Source organism: Camelina sativa, chromosome 9, assembly GCF_000633955.1.
Source record: "Camelina sativa cultivar DH55 chromosome 9, Cs, whole genome shotgun sequence".
In the NCBI taxonomy this organism is placed as follows: domain Eukaryota; kingdom Viridiplantae; phylum Streptophyta; class Magnoliopsida; order Brassicales; family Brassicaceae; genus Camelina; species Camelina sativa.
The window spans coordinates 18,975,566-18,992,384 of NC_025693.1; the positions used below are offsets into that span (position 1 = coordinate 18,975,566).

The 16,819-nt window shown below is 34.7% G+C and overlaps 3 protein-coding genes across 4 annotated transcripts; 1 reads left to right on the top strand and 2 right to left on the bottom strand.

Annotated features, from left to right (window-relative positions):
- Window positions 3,039-3,900, top strand: LOC104711351 (protein SHOOT GRAVITROPISM 5-like). The gene is made up of 2 exons (XM_010428050.2): window positions 3,039-3,546; window positions 3,638-3,900. Exons 1-2 carry the CDS (start codon window positions 3,179-3,181, stop codon window positions 3,768-3,770), a joined length of 501 nt encoding a protein of 166 aa, XP_010426352.1. The 5' UTR covers window positions 3,039-3,178; the 3' UTR covers window positions 3,771-3,900.
- On the bottom strand, window positions 10,637-13,956 carry LOC104711352 (acetolactate synthase, chloroplastic-like). 2 transcript variants are annotated; one of them, XM_010428051.2, is made up of 2 exons: window positions 13,421-13,956; window positions 10,637-12,397 (listed from the first exon to the last, which is right to left on the bottom strand). In XM_010428051.2, exons 1-2 carry the CDS (start codon window positions 13,863-13,865, stop codon window positions 10,842-10,844), a joined length of 2,001 nt encoding a protein of 666 aa, XP_010426353.1. In that variant the 5' UTR covers window positions 13,866-13,956; the 3' UTR covers window positions 10,637-10,841. The 2 variants fall into 2 exon arrangements, with proteins under 2 accessions (XP_010426353.1, XP_019084811.1); XM_019229266.1 differs by having other exon boundaries at window positions 10,637-11,404; window positions 12,428-13,956.
- On the bottom strand, window positions 14,310-15,531 carry LOC109126174 (protein transport protein Sec61 subunit gamma-3-like). The gene is made up of 3 exons (XM_019229267.1): window positions 15,311-15,531; window positions 15,077-15,211; window positions 14,310-14,504 (listed from the first exon to the last, which is right to left on the bottom strand). The coding sequence occupies exons 1-2, from the start codon at window positions 15,402-15,404 to the stop codon at window positions 15,096-15,098; spliced, it is 210 nt and encodes a 69-aa protein (XP_019084812.1). The 5' UTR covers window positions 15,405-15,531; the 3' UTR covers window positions 14,310-14,504; window positions 15,077-15,095.

Below are 16,819 nucleotides of genomic sequence, written 5' to 3' on the forward strand. Positions count from 1 at the left end.
ATTAGGCCAAATTTTGGGCTTTTTGCATTACATTCTTTATAACTTTTCAAATTCATTGATGTTGTTCGCTATTATGTGGATGGTTAACATTCATACATGTGTACTTATTTTTGGATGATTAGAAAAAAGTATATGAATACATAATTAATTAAACAACTTGTGGTTTGTAAAGTAGTCATGGTTAACTATCAAACGATGATAATTTTTCATGTCCATAAAATCAAGTCCACATGGACGATAAGTTATACATGTCCACTTAAAACTAGTGTTTTTGTGGAATAGTCATTGTTAACTATCAAACAATTTTAACCTCATCATATCCCCTAAAAACCTATTCATTACATCAAACTGCTGTTTTTACCACATAATTTTTACTGCAAGTTACATCGAATAATAATATTCTGTGCAACTCAACTTTAATAAATCATGTTACCGATCAGAGAGCTCCTCATATCTGATTTAGGTGTATTGTTGTTGTTATTTCTCTATTTTTTTGTCAACGGAAAGGAAATTGCACTCATGCTTCCTTTTTTTTTTTATACAGTCTTCATGAAAGAAGATCTAGAAGCTTTGCTTATATAATGTGAGTTCAATTTGTTTTCTGGGTTTTGTTCTACATTTTGATTTCGTTTTCTGGATTTTGTTCATGTCTAATTCGTCTCCCCTTAATCCTCAAAACCAATAACGTCCACAAAATAATGACCATATGGTTAGTTTACATGTAAATTGACCATGTGATGTCCACGAGACAGTGACCATATGGTTAGTTTCTTTGTGGCATCAACAATCAATTCTCATATGTTGTTTTTTTAAAAGGTTGTCCACGAGACAATGGTCATATAGTTAGTTAGATGTAAATTGACCACATGATGTCCACGAGACAATGATCATATGGTTATTTTCTTTTTATCATCAACAACCAATTCTCATATGTTGTTTTTCTTAAGGGTTGTCCACGAGACATTGATGATATAGTTAGTTTACATGTAAATTGATCATGTCATGTCCACGAAACAGTGACCATATGGTTAGTTTCTTTGTACCATCAACAACCAATTCCCCTATGTTACCTTTCTTAAAATTCCTTGTGGAGAGAACGAAGCAAGTGAGAACGATAACAATAGAAGATGAATGGGAGATCTATGGTTTTTCCCTATTTCTCCTTTTATTTTGTAGTGAAATTTTTTTTTTAATATTTGGATTGAATGTTTTATTAGGATTAAAAACCAAATTGGATTTCATAATAATTTGGTATTTATCCAAGTCAAAGCTTTGTATCTAGAGAATGAAAATAAATTAGAGATATGAAAAAGAAGGTAAGACAGCATGTATTAGAATGATATCATGGAGGGAGGGAGATGAATTGAGTATCTAGAGTTTCCCTATTTTTGGTAGTAAAGATGTTCATTGGAAAGAGAAAGAAAGAGAGATGAAGATGATGGATCTGAAAAATTAAAAAATTATAAAACAAAAGAAAAAAAAGAAGAAGATAATGCTGTTAATAAAAAATCAAATAAAAAAATATTGTGAGGTTTGTTGAACAAGAGATGTGGCTAGTATGGTATTTTTGTTTTTTAAAATTGAGTATTATTGTATGCATAAAAAGAATTGGTTGAGAGAGAAGTGGTGTAGTTGAAGGGTGTTCTTGACAATTCAATCTAAGAAAGTGTGTTGTGGACAAAAAATGTGCTATTGTGATATTAAAGTTTCAAAAAGTGTGCTAGAATGCAATTTTTCCTTTTTTTTTTTTTTTGAAAAAAAAATAACATTTTATGTTGTATCAAGAGTTAGTACTTAATAGATAATTAGTGTAATGTAATAGGAAATAGATAAATTAAAACAGAAAAACAGAGGAAAATTAATTAAGTTTGGAAAATAACAGATAACTAGAATAGATTTATACATGAAACTATAAAACATAAGAAACAAATTAATAGTGTCAGATCCTTTCGTGGGTTTGGGTTGGTGGTTTGGCAATAGTGAGGATATGACAGTATTCCTGGGAGCTCGGTGTTCTCGTTATAGTCCTTCCCTCCTACATTCGGAGTTACAACATTTTTTCAATCTGCTGGATGATTTCAGTCTCCTCATAACTTCCTACCCTTCCTTCACTTTTACCAAGAACTCGCGTGCGTTAAATATGAGAGCTGATTGTCTTACTCGTTCTTCGAGAACTTTAGTTTCTGAATTTTTTTTTGTAAATTCGTATCATTCGGTGTGGACAACCAACCTCATAGTCATTTTCTAATTATATATTTGGTTGATAAAAGAAAAAATTAATAGTGTCCATAATATATACTTCAACTACTAAATCACCACAAAATAAATTGATTTAAGAGTAAACTGTTATATGACAAGAATTTGATTAAATGACTAAAATATTGAACTAAGCATATAGTGAGCTAGTTTGCTTTTGGAATCCATTAACCCACGTGCATCCCCAATTATTACACAACCCACATCCACATTTTCATATCCCCTATAAAGAAAAAAAGGATTAATAATCACAAAGTTATTAGTTACAAAATAACATAACAAAATGAGATAGATGATGAAAAAGTGAAAAGGTTTCTTCAAAAAGCCTCTCATGCCTCAATAACGTGATCCGTTATATCCCATCTCCGATCTGTCTTTTCTTCAACGGAGATTTTTCTCTGCACCTTAACTATTTTTTTCCTTTCTATTTATATCTTCGTTTTACTAAACTACCCTCCACAATTTTCACTTTACAATTGCTCCTATGTTAAAAGTAAAAAAAATGTTGCAATTGTAATTTATAGTTTTGCACGTAAAAACAACATTTATCACGATAAACTTAGAATTAAAATTTACGTTTTTTTACCAATGTTAAAATTAACAGATTGGTGTACAATCAAATCATTTCGTCATATCATATGGAACCACACTTGACATAATGGCGGTACGGTGGTCGTTTGTTAGTGGATTATCGAGAGAGGTTTGGTCCTTTGTCTATATATAAAACCCATTTATCAAACAACCTAACAGATTAGAACAAAGGGGGGCATGAGCGTAAATTACAAATAGGTAAATAAATATATATATGTGCACAGACAGACACACGAAGCAGCTTACATATAAAGTGATTGGTAATTGCCACCCCCACACTTATTGAGAAGTGCAGCCTTTTTAGCCTAAAAAAACAAACAAGAATACAAAAATGGCTGAACAACAACAACAAGATCATCACAAAGAGCTTCAGCTTTTGCCTTCTCCACCGTCGAGTGAATCTTCTGTGGTAAGGAAACAACGACAAACACTTATCACAACTGACCACCACCACCAACACAATCGTTCCTCATCCATGATCCACCACGATCTTGACCTTAAACTCTCCATCAGCCTCAGCTCTATCACAACGGCGGAGGACGAGCATCCAAGCGGTGGTGGTGGTGGTGTGGAGGCGCTGAAGTGGCAGGCGGCCGAGCAGATAAAGCTGGCGGCGATAGAGAAGGCTTACGCCGAGAGGGTTAGAGAGTTGACTCGCCGTGAGATGGAGATGGCTCAGTCTGAGTTTGCTCGTGCAAGGTAAATTAAAGCTATAGCTAGCTCCATATTCAAGTAGTAATTATAATTTCGGTTTGGTTCGGTCTTGTTAACGGTTTTGGATTGTGAACAGGGTGATGTGGCAGAAGGCGAGGGAGGAGGTGGAGAGAGCTGAGAGGTTGAAGGAGAGATCAATGACCAAGATTGATACGACGGCTTGCTTGGAGATCACTTGCCACTCTTGCAGGCAAAGGTTTAGGCCTTAATTTTTTTTTTTAAGTATTTCTTTGTTTCTCTTTAATTATATGGTATTATAAATTGAAATTTGAGAGAGATGTATTAAACTTTCATTAGTTTGAGAAAATAATTTGAAAAAATACATTCTTTTGCTTTTCATTTTTATTTTATTTTTTGTGATTAATTAATTTAGTTTGATTTCGTTTTCGAGTTTGGTAATATTCAGTCTTTTTTTTTTACTCAATGATATGCTCAGATAAGACATGATTTATGTCTCCAGCTACTTTACTTCCTCTTCTTTGCCAACATAAAAAGAACACAACATTCTTAATTGTTTGTTTATGAATTGATAATCACATACTTATATTAAAAACCATCTTTAGTTGAGAATGATGAACTAACAATTCAAATATAATTAGTTACAGTGTCAACATTAACTATGTCAATTCTGCAACGATCAGCTAATATGCTATCCTACATGGAGTATTAATTCTAACTATGACATAAATTAACCGACAGAGCAAACCTTATTACTGTGATCAGTTAGTTAATTAAACACTTGATTTATAAGTAACAAGAGATAGAGTGAATAATAAATAATGTACATATACTAACATTCGTAATAGAAGAATGTGGAAAATATAAAAAAGTACAATCGGCTGACGTCACATATATAGTTCATTTTATTTGTTTGTAACTTGTAATCATCTTTGAAAATGTTCGTTCAGTGGAGATTTCTGAAAATAAGTAATCAAACACACACGTAAAGACATGCATGGAGATAATGGGTATAATTATTGCATTACCATGCTCATTTTATCTACTTTAATTTCTTAGGTCGATTTAAATACTGCATGGGTATAATATTATTGTGTGTTTGTGCGTACGTACGTACATTTACAGAAACTAGAAAACTAATTATCTTATTTATAAGTCTCCTGTTTTTATTTACTAACATTTAATCTTCGTGGAAATGTAAAAGATCTGGATTAATCTAGGTGTATAAGTATTTAGTATTGTAGTGAGAAAGTCGAGATTATATTACCGTAAATTCAGATGTAGTTTTTTTTTCTTTGTGATATGTAATCATTGGATCTTTATAGTCCAGTGTTTATGTTAACTGTAAGAAAAATGAAACACAATACAATAAAATAAAATGAGACAGTACTACACGATTAAAATAGTATCCAAGAAAAGATAAGATACAAGCTGTTCAAAAAAAAAAAAAAAAACATAAAATTCTTATATACGTATAATTAATAGCAATACACTTGGTAAGTGTTAAGTACTTGTGTCGTTTGATCTTGTTTTACTTTTTAAGTCAGTTAGAAGTGAGAACCAAGTGTTTGAGTTGCCAAGTCGTCCAAATTTGAGGATGAGCGAACTCTTATGCGTAGAGATCCACTACAAAATAGATCTAGCTAGAGAAGGACTATCTAATAAATCCTTGTAGTTGCCGCAAATAACATCGTATATTATATATATGAAGGCCATGAAACCCTAGTGTGCTCTTTAGATGTATATATAAAAAGATCTCTTTATATTGTCAACATATAAAGATCTTTAATTTATATATATATATATATATATATATATATATATTGTTTAAACAAAAAAACCTTACATATTACAAGCACAGTTCCATTCACACGCGTGTATAAATACACATGTACATGTACTTGTAGGTATAAAGAAATAGTATAGTAAACAAGATTCCAATTTGGGTACTAGTCTAATGCCAAATATTTAGTTATTGATATATATATGTGCAGCACTTCATAAAGTACTTTTCTTACATGCGTCTGAAGTTGCAATCTCTCTCAAGTGGTTTTTTTCTTCTCATGAGATCAGTTTTGAAATTTCTTCAACAACTAAACGAATTTGGTGTGATAGTTCAACTAGTTAGAAAATGACTATTTCGGGTTTATCTGGTTCAGCTTCGAACAGAATTATTATTGTTCTCGTTAAATAAAATAAAACAAAATTCGTTTTTTACAGAAAATTGCAAAGTGTGATATCTTATAATTTATAGATCTTGATAATAATTTAGTGGAACCTCTATAATTTCATACTCTTTAAATTAATACTCGTTATAAATTAATAATTTTTTTCAATCCCAAGTTGGACCGGTATATAAAATAACAAAATTCGATAAAATAAAAAATAAAAAACTTTTTTTTTGAAATCTTTTGTAAAAATATGGTCTCATCAATATCATAAATTAATAATGATATAAACTATATATATATAAAATTAAACTTTATTGGTGTTTGACTATTCTTGAATTTGCATCTTTGTTGCAGCCTATCTATAATTATTTTCATTGCATCATAATTTTTTTTTCAAATTGCATCCAAAAATTGTGGAGTTTTCTACACGCGACAATTGTTTCTTTACGTGTAATTGGTTCTAAAGATGCCGCAATAGTTTTTGGACTTCATCATAAAAGGTAGTAACATCAATTTCTTCTAAACTCTGAACTTCTAAACATTTATCATTTTCACCTGGATAATTTATTAAACTATTGATATCAATCCTATTACGATAGCCAAAATTATAAATTAAGAAAATTCTATAAAAGTGTGAATTATAACAAAAGTATCTTATTTTTAATTAAAAATATTCAAAATTATGAAAATAAAAAAATTTCTTTATAAATTAATATTTATTAATTTATCGATAAATTAAAACCTCTATAAATATAATTAATAAAATTTTGTGATCCCGACATTAGTAATTTATTGAGGTTTTACTGTATATATGATCATTAAGCTATTATAGTAACAAAATGGAGTGAAACATGAGGGGCCACGACTCATATTTTTGATGATAGGAACCTTTGATAATGAAAGATAGAAGCAAATGGATCAAAACAAAAGAAAAATAAAACTACAATCGATTTATCTAATTATGTTATTAAAAATGATAAATAATTGATGAGAGAATTACAAGACAACAAAGGGTGGGAAGGAGTCGGAGTATCCACTTGTTTTCAACTTCTTCTTCTTAGACCTTTCTCTATACACAAACTCCAGAGTTAATGTCGCAGAATTTACATTTTCTTTATCATATTCAAATTCAATTATTATTACTCTTTTTTGTTACTTAGTGCTTACAAAATATCACTTCCCATTGCCCAACATTCACCCAATTCGGCTTTCTAATTAAACTCTTGCTATATATGCTTGCACTGTTGCACATAACTTAAAGATATGCTGATTTTATTATTTAAGTTGCTAACTAAAGACAGAAGATTGAATGTAGTTAATTACCTTGGTTCAAAAACAGCTTAATTTAAACCAAAAACTTAGCTGAAGTTGATCGAATTCGTTTCCTCAATTCACCTTTTACTACTATCTCATCGTCCAAATTTAAGCCTATTTCTTGAATTAATGTATTATTTATATGTTCATATATTCTACTTTTTCTAAGAAGAAGAACCAATAGTAAAAGACATCTAGATTCATTGTTTTAGATCATCTAGTTCAATGAACTACTTTTTCTCCGTAAAGCCTTTTGAATATTTTTTTGGTGATTCCAAATAATCTCCTTGTTGTACGTAGTTATAATATTTACATGCCCTGTAAAAATATACTACTTTCATCTCTTATAATTCATAAATATTATGGAACCAAGCAGATGTATATGTATAAAACAAAAATCAATTAATTTAGTAAATTGTCGAAGGCGTATACAAAGATACATACATATATATAGATATTTGATGTACAGTCACGAATACGTACGTGTATGAATATTATGAGTGTGTCTCAACGTACATACCAGAAAAAAGTAGAAATATATAATCACAATTGAATTCACCAGAAGGAAAGAGATGTGTCTAAGAAATTGGAAGATAATGGAAACTGATAAGATACATCAATACACATAGCAATCTTGCCCATTGTGACACAACCTTAACATTTGTCTTTTCACATTTGTCTTTATACTCAATTTTTTACATATACACACATGCATATATATATATATATATTAGATATAGATATTAATGTGTATTGTATCAGCGTATCTCTACATAAATATGTTGTATGTACATCATACATACATGCACATACATATACATACATACATGTTTATCATCAGTTATATAGAATCAATCATATTGGTGTTTGTGAGAGAGAAAGAGATCAAAGAGAGCCATCATTTTCCAAGTGTTGTTTTCCTTTGTTCAGCTTTTTCACAAATTCATATATTTTCTGAATCCCATGTGGGATGGATCTTTGCTTGTCCCCTCTTGTTAGATTTTTTTTCCTTAAATTATAAATAAACCTCAGTCTAATTCTTTTCTACAATACAAACTATTTAATAATAATTTGTGTTGTCTCTTATAGTTTATATCCTTATGACAGAGATTTTTTTTAGTTTCAGTGTGTATATATTTTGTGGTCCTTACACAAGTTAGCTTCATTATTATGCATGTTTATCCCTTTGTGTTCATTATTATGCATGTTCATATCTCTCTACTTCCACCTTCTAGAAATGTAGGTATACTGAGAAAATTTTCATTTGTAACATATTTCAAATGTTTCATTTTCCATATTATATATCTCAGTTTATTTTAAATTAACAATTAGGTCTCTTCATCATGGATTGGAATATATAGTCAAGATTAATCTTGTACAACGTAGATATGAACCTTTGTATATCTGTAATTCTTAATTAAGTAATGTTTTTGAAAAGACAATATTAGATCTTTGATGATAGATTAGCTATTAATTGCTGCACATAAATAGAAGTATTAACTAGTTCTAATAATTGGGACAAAATAAAACAAGAAGAAGAAGCCAAGTTTGGTTGGATTTAAAAGAGAAAGGGACAATGCCCTTAGAATGGAAGGGAATGAAAAGACAGTGTTAGGGAAGGAAGAGGGGACAATGGATGATGGAAGTTACTCTCATCATGTGATCCATCACTACCTTATATCTAATTTTACGTATATTATTTCATTAAAGACCCAAATATTTACCAATTATATATATTTATATATGATTTCATGCATTCTTATTATTTATTTATGCTTATTCAAAATAATTAATTAACAAACAAGAAAAAGAAAAATATTATATTGTAAATGAGATAAAGATTGTTGTTTATATCAGACCATAATATTTTATATATATTGAAAATTTTATATCTAAAAGTGTAAATCTCCAGAGTTCCCCAAGTGTGCAAATGGACAGTAAACAATGGACTCATACCCATGTGGGCAAAGGGATAAAACTAAGCAATTACGTATTTGGGTAAAATCGATCTTTGACCTAGACCAACATAACAACTCTTGCACTAAGACTAGAACCACTATGCCACTACCTCGTGGTTCTTAAAAAATATTTTGAGAGATAAATAGTTTTGTTTTAAAGACTATAAAGTTCATGATCTAGTTTCTTGGTGATTGTCAATGTTTGATCGTCGTTCCGATATTAGCAGGACATTTTTCGAATGAGAGCATGAAAACTCGATTACCGAAAAACAGTCTCTTGGATCCATAAAATTACAAAGCAAAACATTTCAATTGTTTGCAAAAAAGAAAAAATCTTATAGAAGTACAATTTCATTGATGTGCGTGTATAATTTGAGATCAGCAATAGTATTATACAGTACTATACAGATGGCCCAAGTAGACAGAAGTGGCTAGTTTTGCAAATCACCCTTCTATATAACCTATAATTATTTTAAATATTTTTCTCTCATTGACAAATATCAAATAGAAAGAAAAAGTGAGAAAACTAAAAAATAAAATCCCAAGTCCAGAGATTTTATTTTGTATATAAATGGGCCAAAAGTAAAAAAAGGAGAGAAAGTGAGAGTCTTACTTTTAAATGTCTGAGAAAGGCGAAAGAGTCTCCCTCTTTGCACAAAAAGAAAAAAAAAAGGTCTCCCATTTTAATAGTAAGATTGTCTACCTTATTAATAAGATTGAGATTGAGATTGTCTACCTTATTAATAAGAGAGGTATGTATATCGTTTCGCTTGCAAAAAATGGGTTTTGTATTAGTAAAAGTTCATATTTTTCCCCATGCATGAATTTTTTCAAAACGACATTAAATTGAAACAAAAATATAAACTTCTAATGCTAAATTTAACATAAAAATATTCAGTTACTCCATTTTTGACTAACCATTGAATAAAGAGAGCATCAATGCATCATCTTTAAGAGATACTCTGGGGCACAAAATTTGATCACCAAAAAGGTGCTAATTTTTTTTTTTGGGAGATCTTAATTTCTAATTAAAATATGTAAATCCCTAACTATAATAAATTAATAAATTTTGTCAACAATAATAGATTAATTAAAGACTATAAAAGGGAGAAAAGGAAAATCCACATCCTGCCATCATAACCTCATGCTGGAACAAGAAATGAAAATAATTTAAATAACAATTATTTTTCTTTCTTTTTATTAAAATACAACTTTAAAACTAGTTTCTTTTCGGTTTATTATTACTTTAGTTTGAACTTTGAACTAAAAAGCTTTTGTACTACATAATAATAATAAAATACAAAAAACTTTTTGGATTATTTTCCAACTTCCAATGTCTGATTAGTGCTTCTGAATTTCTTTTTTGGATCATGTGAATCCTAAATCAGAAAAATCAACTAATACCTAATTCAAGTATATTTTTCAAACATCAATTTATAAGAGTTCTCTGTTTTTTTTTTTTCTTCTGACTTTGTAGCCGATGTTTTTATTAAGCTTTCTTTTCAGGCATTGGAGATAGTGCAGAGTTGAGAATTACTTTTTCTTGATAGATTGGAGAGACATGAACCGAGTTATATTGTTCAAACAAGTATATTAGAAATTTAGAAGTATGAGATATAAAAACTTTTAAATTCAATCACTCAGTTCTCCATTCGCAATAACCAAACCGAGCCATTCACAACAGTAAACCGAACCGGATTATTTATTTATATATGAAGGAAAACAAACACAACAGTAGCAGTAGTAGTCTGAGGTAACCAAAAAAGAGCAGTTCAACAACTAAGAAACTCAAATTACCAAAACACAAACTGGAAATTGCAAACTAAGTTTTTTACCATATGGATACAAGACCGTAAAACAGTTCTGAGTTTTTCATCTCTCAGTATTTCGTCCGGCCATCTCCTTCCGTTATGACATCATTGAAAGTGCCGCCACTTGGGATCATCGGCAACACATGCTCTTGGTGCGGACAAATCACATCCAACAAGTATGGTCCTGGGGTATCCAGCATTTTCTGGATAGCTTCTCGGAGCTCTGCTTTCTTTGTCACCCTCGCCGCTGGAATCCCGCAAGCTGATGCAAACTGCAGCATGTTCGGGAATATCTCGTCCTCCGCTCCCGGGTTACCAAGATATGTGTGAGCTCGGTTAGCTTTGTAGAACCGATCCTCCCATTGCATAACCATGCCAAGATGCTGGTTGTTTAGTATAAGTATCTTCACTGGGAGATTCTCTACCCTGATAGTGGCCAGCTCTTGCACATTCATTATGAAGCTTCCATCTCCGTCAATATCCACAACAATCGCATCAGGGTTCGCAACGGACGCTCCAATAGCAGCGGGAAGTCCAAAACCCATAGCTCCAAGGCCTGCTGATGATAGCCACTGCCTTGGTTTTTTGTACTTGTAAAACTGCGCCGCCCACATTTGATGCTGACCGACACCAGTGCTTATAATGGCTCTCCCATCAGTCAGCTCATCAAGGACCTGAATCGCATACTGTGGAGGAATAGCTTCCCCAAACGTCTTGAAGCTCAGAGGGAACTTTTGTTTCTGTTCGTTCAACTCACTTCTCCAAACCCCGAAATCAAGCTTAAGCTCCTCAGCTCGGTTCTCAAGAACCTTGTTCATCCCTTGCAAAGCCAACTTAACATCTCCACACACAGACACATGAGGAGTCTTGTTCTTCCCAATCTCAGCCGAGTCAATATCAATGTGAACAATCTTCGCCCTACTAGCAAAAGCCTCAAGCTTACCCGTGACACGATCATCAAACCTCACCCCAAAAGCCAACAACAGATCACTATGCTCCACAGAGTAATTAGCATACACGGTCCCGTGCATGCCAAGCATATGCAACGACAACTCATCATCACAAGGATAAGCACCAAGACCCATCAACGTACTCGCAACAGGGATACCAGTAAGTTCAACAAACCTACCCAACTCCTCACTCGAATTCAAACAACCACCACCAACATACAACACAGGCTTCTTAGATTCAGAAATCAACCTAACAATCTGCTCCAAATGAGAATCTTCCGGAGGTTTAGGCATCCTAGACATATAACCAGGTAACCTCATAGCCTGTTCCCAATTAGGAATCGCAAGCTGCTGCTGGATATCTTTAGGAACATCAACCAAAACAGGTCCAGGTCTACCAGAAGTAGCTAAAAAGAAAGCTTCCTCAACAATCCTAGGAATATCTTCAACATCCATCACAAGATAGTTATGTTTAGTAATCGAACGCGTCACCTCAACGATGGGAGTTTCTTGAAACGCATCAGTACCAATCATCCTACGAGGGACTTGACCCGTGATCGCTACAAGAGGAACACTATCTAACAAGGCATCGGCTAATCCGCTAACGAGATTTGTAGCTCCAGGACCTGAGGTTGCTATACAGATACCTGGTTTACCTGTGGATCTAGCGTAGCCTTCAGCTGCGAACACGCNCTGACCGACACCAGTGCTTATAATGGCTCTCCCATCAGTCAGCTCATCAAGGACCTGAATCGCATACTGTGGAGGAATAGCTTCCCCAAACGTCTTGAAGCTCAGAGGGAACTTTTGTTTCTGTTCGTTCAACTCACTTCTCCAAACCCCGAAATCAAGCTTAAGCTCCTCAGCTCGGTTCTCAAGAACCTTGTTCATCCCTTGCAAAGCCAACTTAACATCTCCACACACAGACACATGAGGAGTCTTGTTCTTCCCAATCTCAGCCGAGTCAATATCAATGTGAACAATCTTCGCCCTACTAGCAAAAGCCTCAAGCTTACCCGTGACACGATCATCAAACCTCACCCCAAAAGCCAACAACAGATCACTATGCTCCACAGAGTAATTAGCATACACGGTCCCGTGCATGCCAAGCATATGCAACGACAACTCATCATCACAAGGATAAGCACCAAGACCCATCAACGTACTCGCAACAGGGATACCAGTAAGTTCAACAAACCTACCCAACTCCTCACTCGAATTCAAACAACCACCACCAACATACAACACAGGCTTCTTAGATTCAGAAATCAACCTAACAATCTGCTCCAAATGAGAATCTTCCGGAGGTTTAGGCATCCTAGACATATAACCAGGTAACCTCATAGCCTGTTCCCAATTAGGAATCGCAAGCTGCTGCTGGATATCTTTAGGAACATCAACCAAAACAGGTCCAGGTCTACCAGAAGTAGCTAAAAAGAAAGCTTCCTCAACAATCCTAGGAATATCTTCAACATCCATCACAAGATAGTTATGTTTAGTAATCGAACGCGTCACCTCAACGATGGGAGTTTCTTGAAACGCATCAGTACCAATCATCCTACGAGGGACTTGACCCGTGATCGCTACAAGAGGAACACTATCTAACAAGGCATCGGCTAATCCGCTAACGAGATTTGTAGCTCCAGGACCTGAGGTTGCTATACAGATACCTGGTTTACCTGTGGATCTAGCGTAGCCTTCAGCTGCGAATACGCCTCCTTGTTCGTGACGTGGAAGGACGTTACGGATCGAGGAGGAACGAGTTAAGGCTTGGTGAATCTCCATTGATGCACCTCCTGGGTAAGCGAAGACTGTTTCTACGCCTTGACGTTCTAAAGCTTCGACGAGGATGTCAGCGCCTTTGCGTGGCTGATCTGGAGCGAATCGGGAGACGAATTTTTTTTTTTCGGGTTTGGTTGGTTTTGATGGAGGAGTTGTGGTTGAGACATTGGTGGTTGTGTTGAGCACGGCGGAGATGGAGAGGGAGGTTGATTTGATACCGCGGCGGCGGGAGGAGGAGGATTTGGTGGGGTTTAGTGCGAATGGGAGGGTGAACCTGGAGATTGGTAATGGTGATTTGGAGGAGGAAGGTTTTGTTGAGAAGGGGATCGAAGATGATGATGGTGTTGTTGCCGCCGCCATGGTTCAGGAGAAAGACGAAGCCAGAGAGAGAGAGAGAGAGAGAGAGAAAAACAGAGAGAAGAGACTTTTGTGTGAACCTGATGAATCGTTTAAAAAAAATGAGACTTGGGGGAGTTTAAGGGTTTTGTGATGTATTTACGGATTTGCCCTCAGGATTTGATTTGTGTCTTCTATATTTATAGATAGGGAATCTAGTCTTGTGATTGAGCCTTTGAATATACTAAAACTCTAAAAGAGTAAAATCCTAAATGTAGAATTTGTGGCTGAGAAATTTCTCAAAATCTATCTTTTTTCTTTTTGGTTGGTTAAAAGACTTAAGAGGATGAATACAAGTTGTGGTTGTCTTGATTGTGAGTTTTGAACCTAGGCGGCTGCAAGTTGGTTCTAAGAATTGGGACCAAAAAAACAGTTCGGATGATGATGATGATGACTTTGAGTTCCCAATTTGAAATTTTAAAAAGATACTCCTTGATGACGATATAATTTGCATACGTAAAAATGATGAAAACAGAGCAAAAATATAAGTGAAAATCGTATAATAAGAACATAAAAATTTGGCTACAAAAACATAGCAGGGGATAGAGCTTCCCACTGAGGCTGACAATGCCGTTCTTCTTGTCCTACTCCTCGGTGCATAGTCTGTAAAGGATTTCACAGTTTTAGATACTTTTACAAATGAGTGTTTATTTCAGAATTTCTTGCATGAAAACAACCCGAATTGTTGTAATACGCAAGTATGACTGAATAAGCAAAGAGGTAACAACAGAGACTCCATGACAGCACACAGAGAAAGAATTCAAGAACAAACAAAACTCTCAACTGTGAGAGAAGATAGAGAGCTAACTAAGATACAAGTGGACAGAAGCGTGGCAATAGCAGATCAGCAAAGCTCTAATCTTTTTGAAGCAATAAAGCCAAGAACTAGCTAAAATTCATCCTAAATTCCATAAGTCTTCCAATATCTACTCTATAACATCAACTTCTATCTACTAATGTCATTGACAAATCCATGAGCATCATAAAAAACCAAGAAATGTGGTTATTATATAGTCAATGATCCTTAAAAGCAATGGACAGAAGAAGTCACAGAACAAATTGAATCAATGCAATATATAATTCAAGAAACATAACCAAATATAAAGCGAGACCCATTACACATATTTGGCTATTATTACTAAGCACTAAGCAGATAGAAGAAGTGAAAAAAAAACCTGGTAAAAAGTAAGTATCCTAAGAAGATCCAACGATGATGTTGTTGATTGGGATGAAGACGAGCTTGACGAAGAAGCCAACGAATCCCATCACCACAAATCCAATCGCAGTACGCACAGCAACTCTCGTGAATTCTGAGAATCAAATCAAATCCAAATCAAATCACAGAAATTAAAGAAAATGAAATTCTCCAGATCCAATAAAAAAAATAAAAGTCTTAAAATTAGGCGTACCTTTGCGATCGGGTTTGTGACAGCGCTGGACGAGACGAATACTGCTCTTAGCGAAATCTCTGAAAGGATCGATTGCTGAATCAATGGCCTCCATGGTTTTCTTCTTAGATCGGATTTGGTATCGAAATTAGGGTTTCAGGAGGAGGAGGAAAGGTTCGTCGTTTTTGGTGTTGGCTGGGCTGGTTTTAATTTGACATTTTGACTTTTATATACTTTTGAGTTTTGTGTTCCATTGACTTCTCCTCCTCAATAATTACGCAATTCAGATTGATCCGTCCGGTCTGAACACAACTACTCCGGTTTAGTTTTTTTTTTTTCTTTTTCTTTTCTCTGTCTTCAACTAAATGATGACGTTTACAATTGATTTTGATGCTATATAATGTGTTTAAGAGTCCTTGCTCGTTTGAGCTAATTTTTTTGTTAAAAAGAAAAAAAAAAAAAGTGTTTAAGAGGGATTCCTATCATATTTCAGGAGTATTCAGAAGAGCTCGATTGGAATTTTTCAATAGTGCGTTCGCCCTAGCATTCTCTCTCTGGAACAACCTTTGCGACTTCTCTTCTCGGCAGCGTCGAATCAGATCGACGCCGCGGGCCTTTGCTCTGCCATCGCCATCCCCTCCTCTGTTTCCACGCTCTATTTTGGACTGCTCTCGAACCCACCGAAGGTTCACCGGTTCGCCAAGTTACTCCGGCCTTGCTACAGCTTCAATTCCTCTTCTCCCCTTCAGCTCATCTGGTGGGTCGTCTTGGTGAGGTGATTCTCTCGAGACCCCAGCCTTTCGACGACAAATCTGAGATCTTGGAGTGTCCTATGGTTCCTGCTTGCCGTCTATCTTACCGGATCCACTCTAAGTCATTTTTATCACCTCCTGTCTCTTTGGGTTCATCCCCAATCACCAAGTGTTCTACTTGGTTGATGTCGGAAGGGAGCTCTGTCTTGACGTCGGATCTGAGCGAGATGGTGACCGGAAAAGCTTTAACCCTGGCGACTCCTTTACCTCCTCCTACACCTCTGGCCATTTCAGTTCGTGGTGCTGCTCTTAATCTCATCGATCTGCCGTTTCACCTGCTGCAGTTTGAATCCACAAACCAAACCAGAATTATTTCTTCTCTGTCTTTTGGATCCAGGTTTGAGCCCAAATCACACTTGAGAACCCTGGTAGATAGAGCTCCTCGACTTGTTTTTGTTACATATCTGAGTCTGAAGTTTTTTAGACCCCCTAGTAGAGCATCGAGTACAACCCTTCCAGTTCCCTCTGCGTCTAGTTTTACTGGCCATAGAAACTGTAATAGCGTTGCTAAAGCCTCTATAGTTTGGGTAGTTCTCCATCCTTATCAAGATCAACTTATTAGTATGTACCAAAAGCTCACTGAAACCCCTAAACGTTACCTTTACCACTTGGTTCTTGGTACTAACCTAGTGCTGCTTATAACGTCTCAAGCCAAAACCGAATACAGGCTTTGTGTGGGACTCCTTAACCTCCATGGCTTTGAGCTTCATGTGAGGGA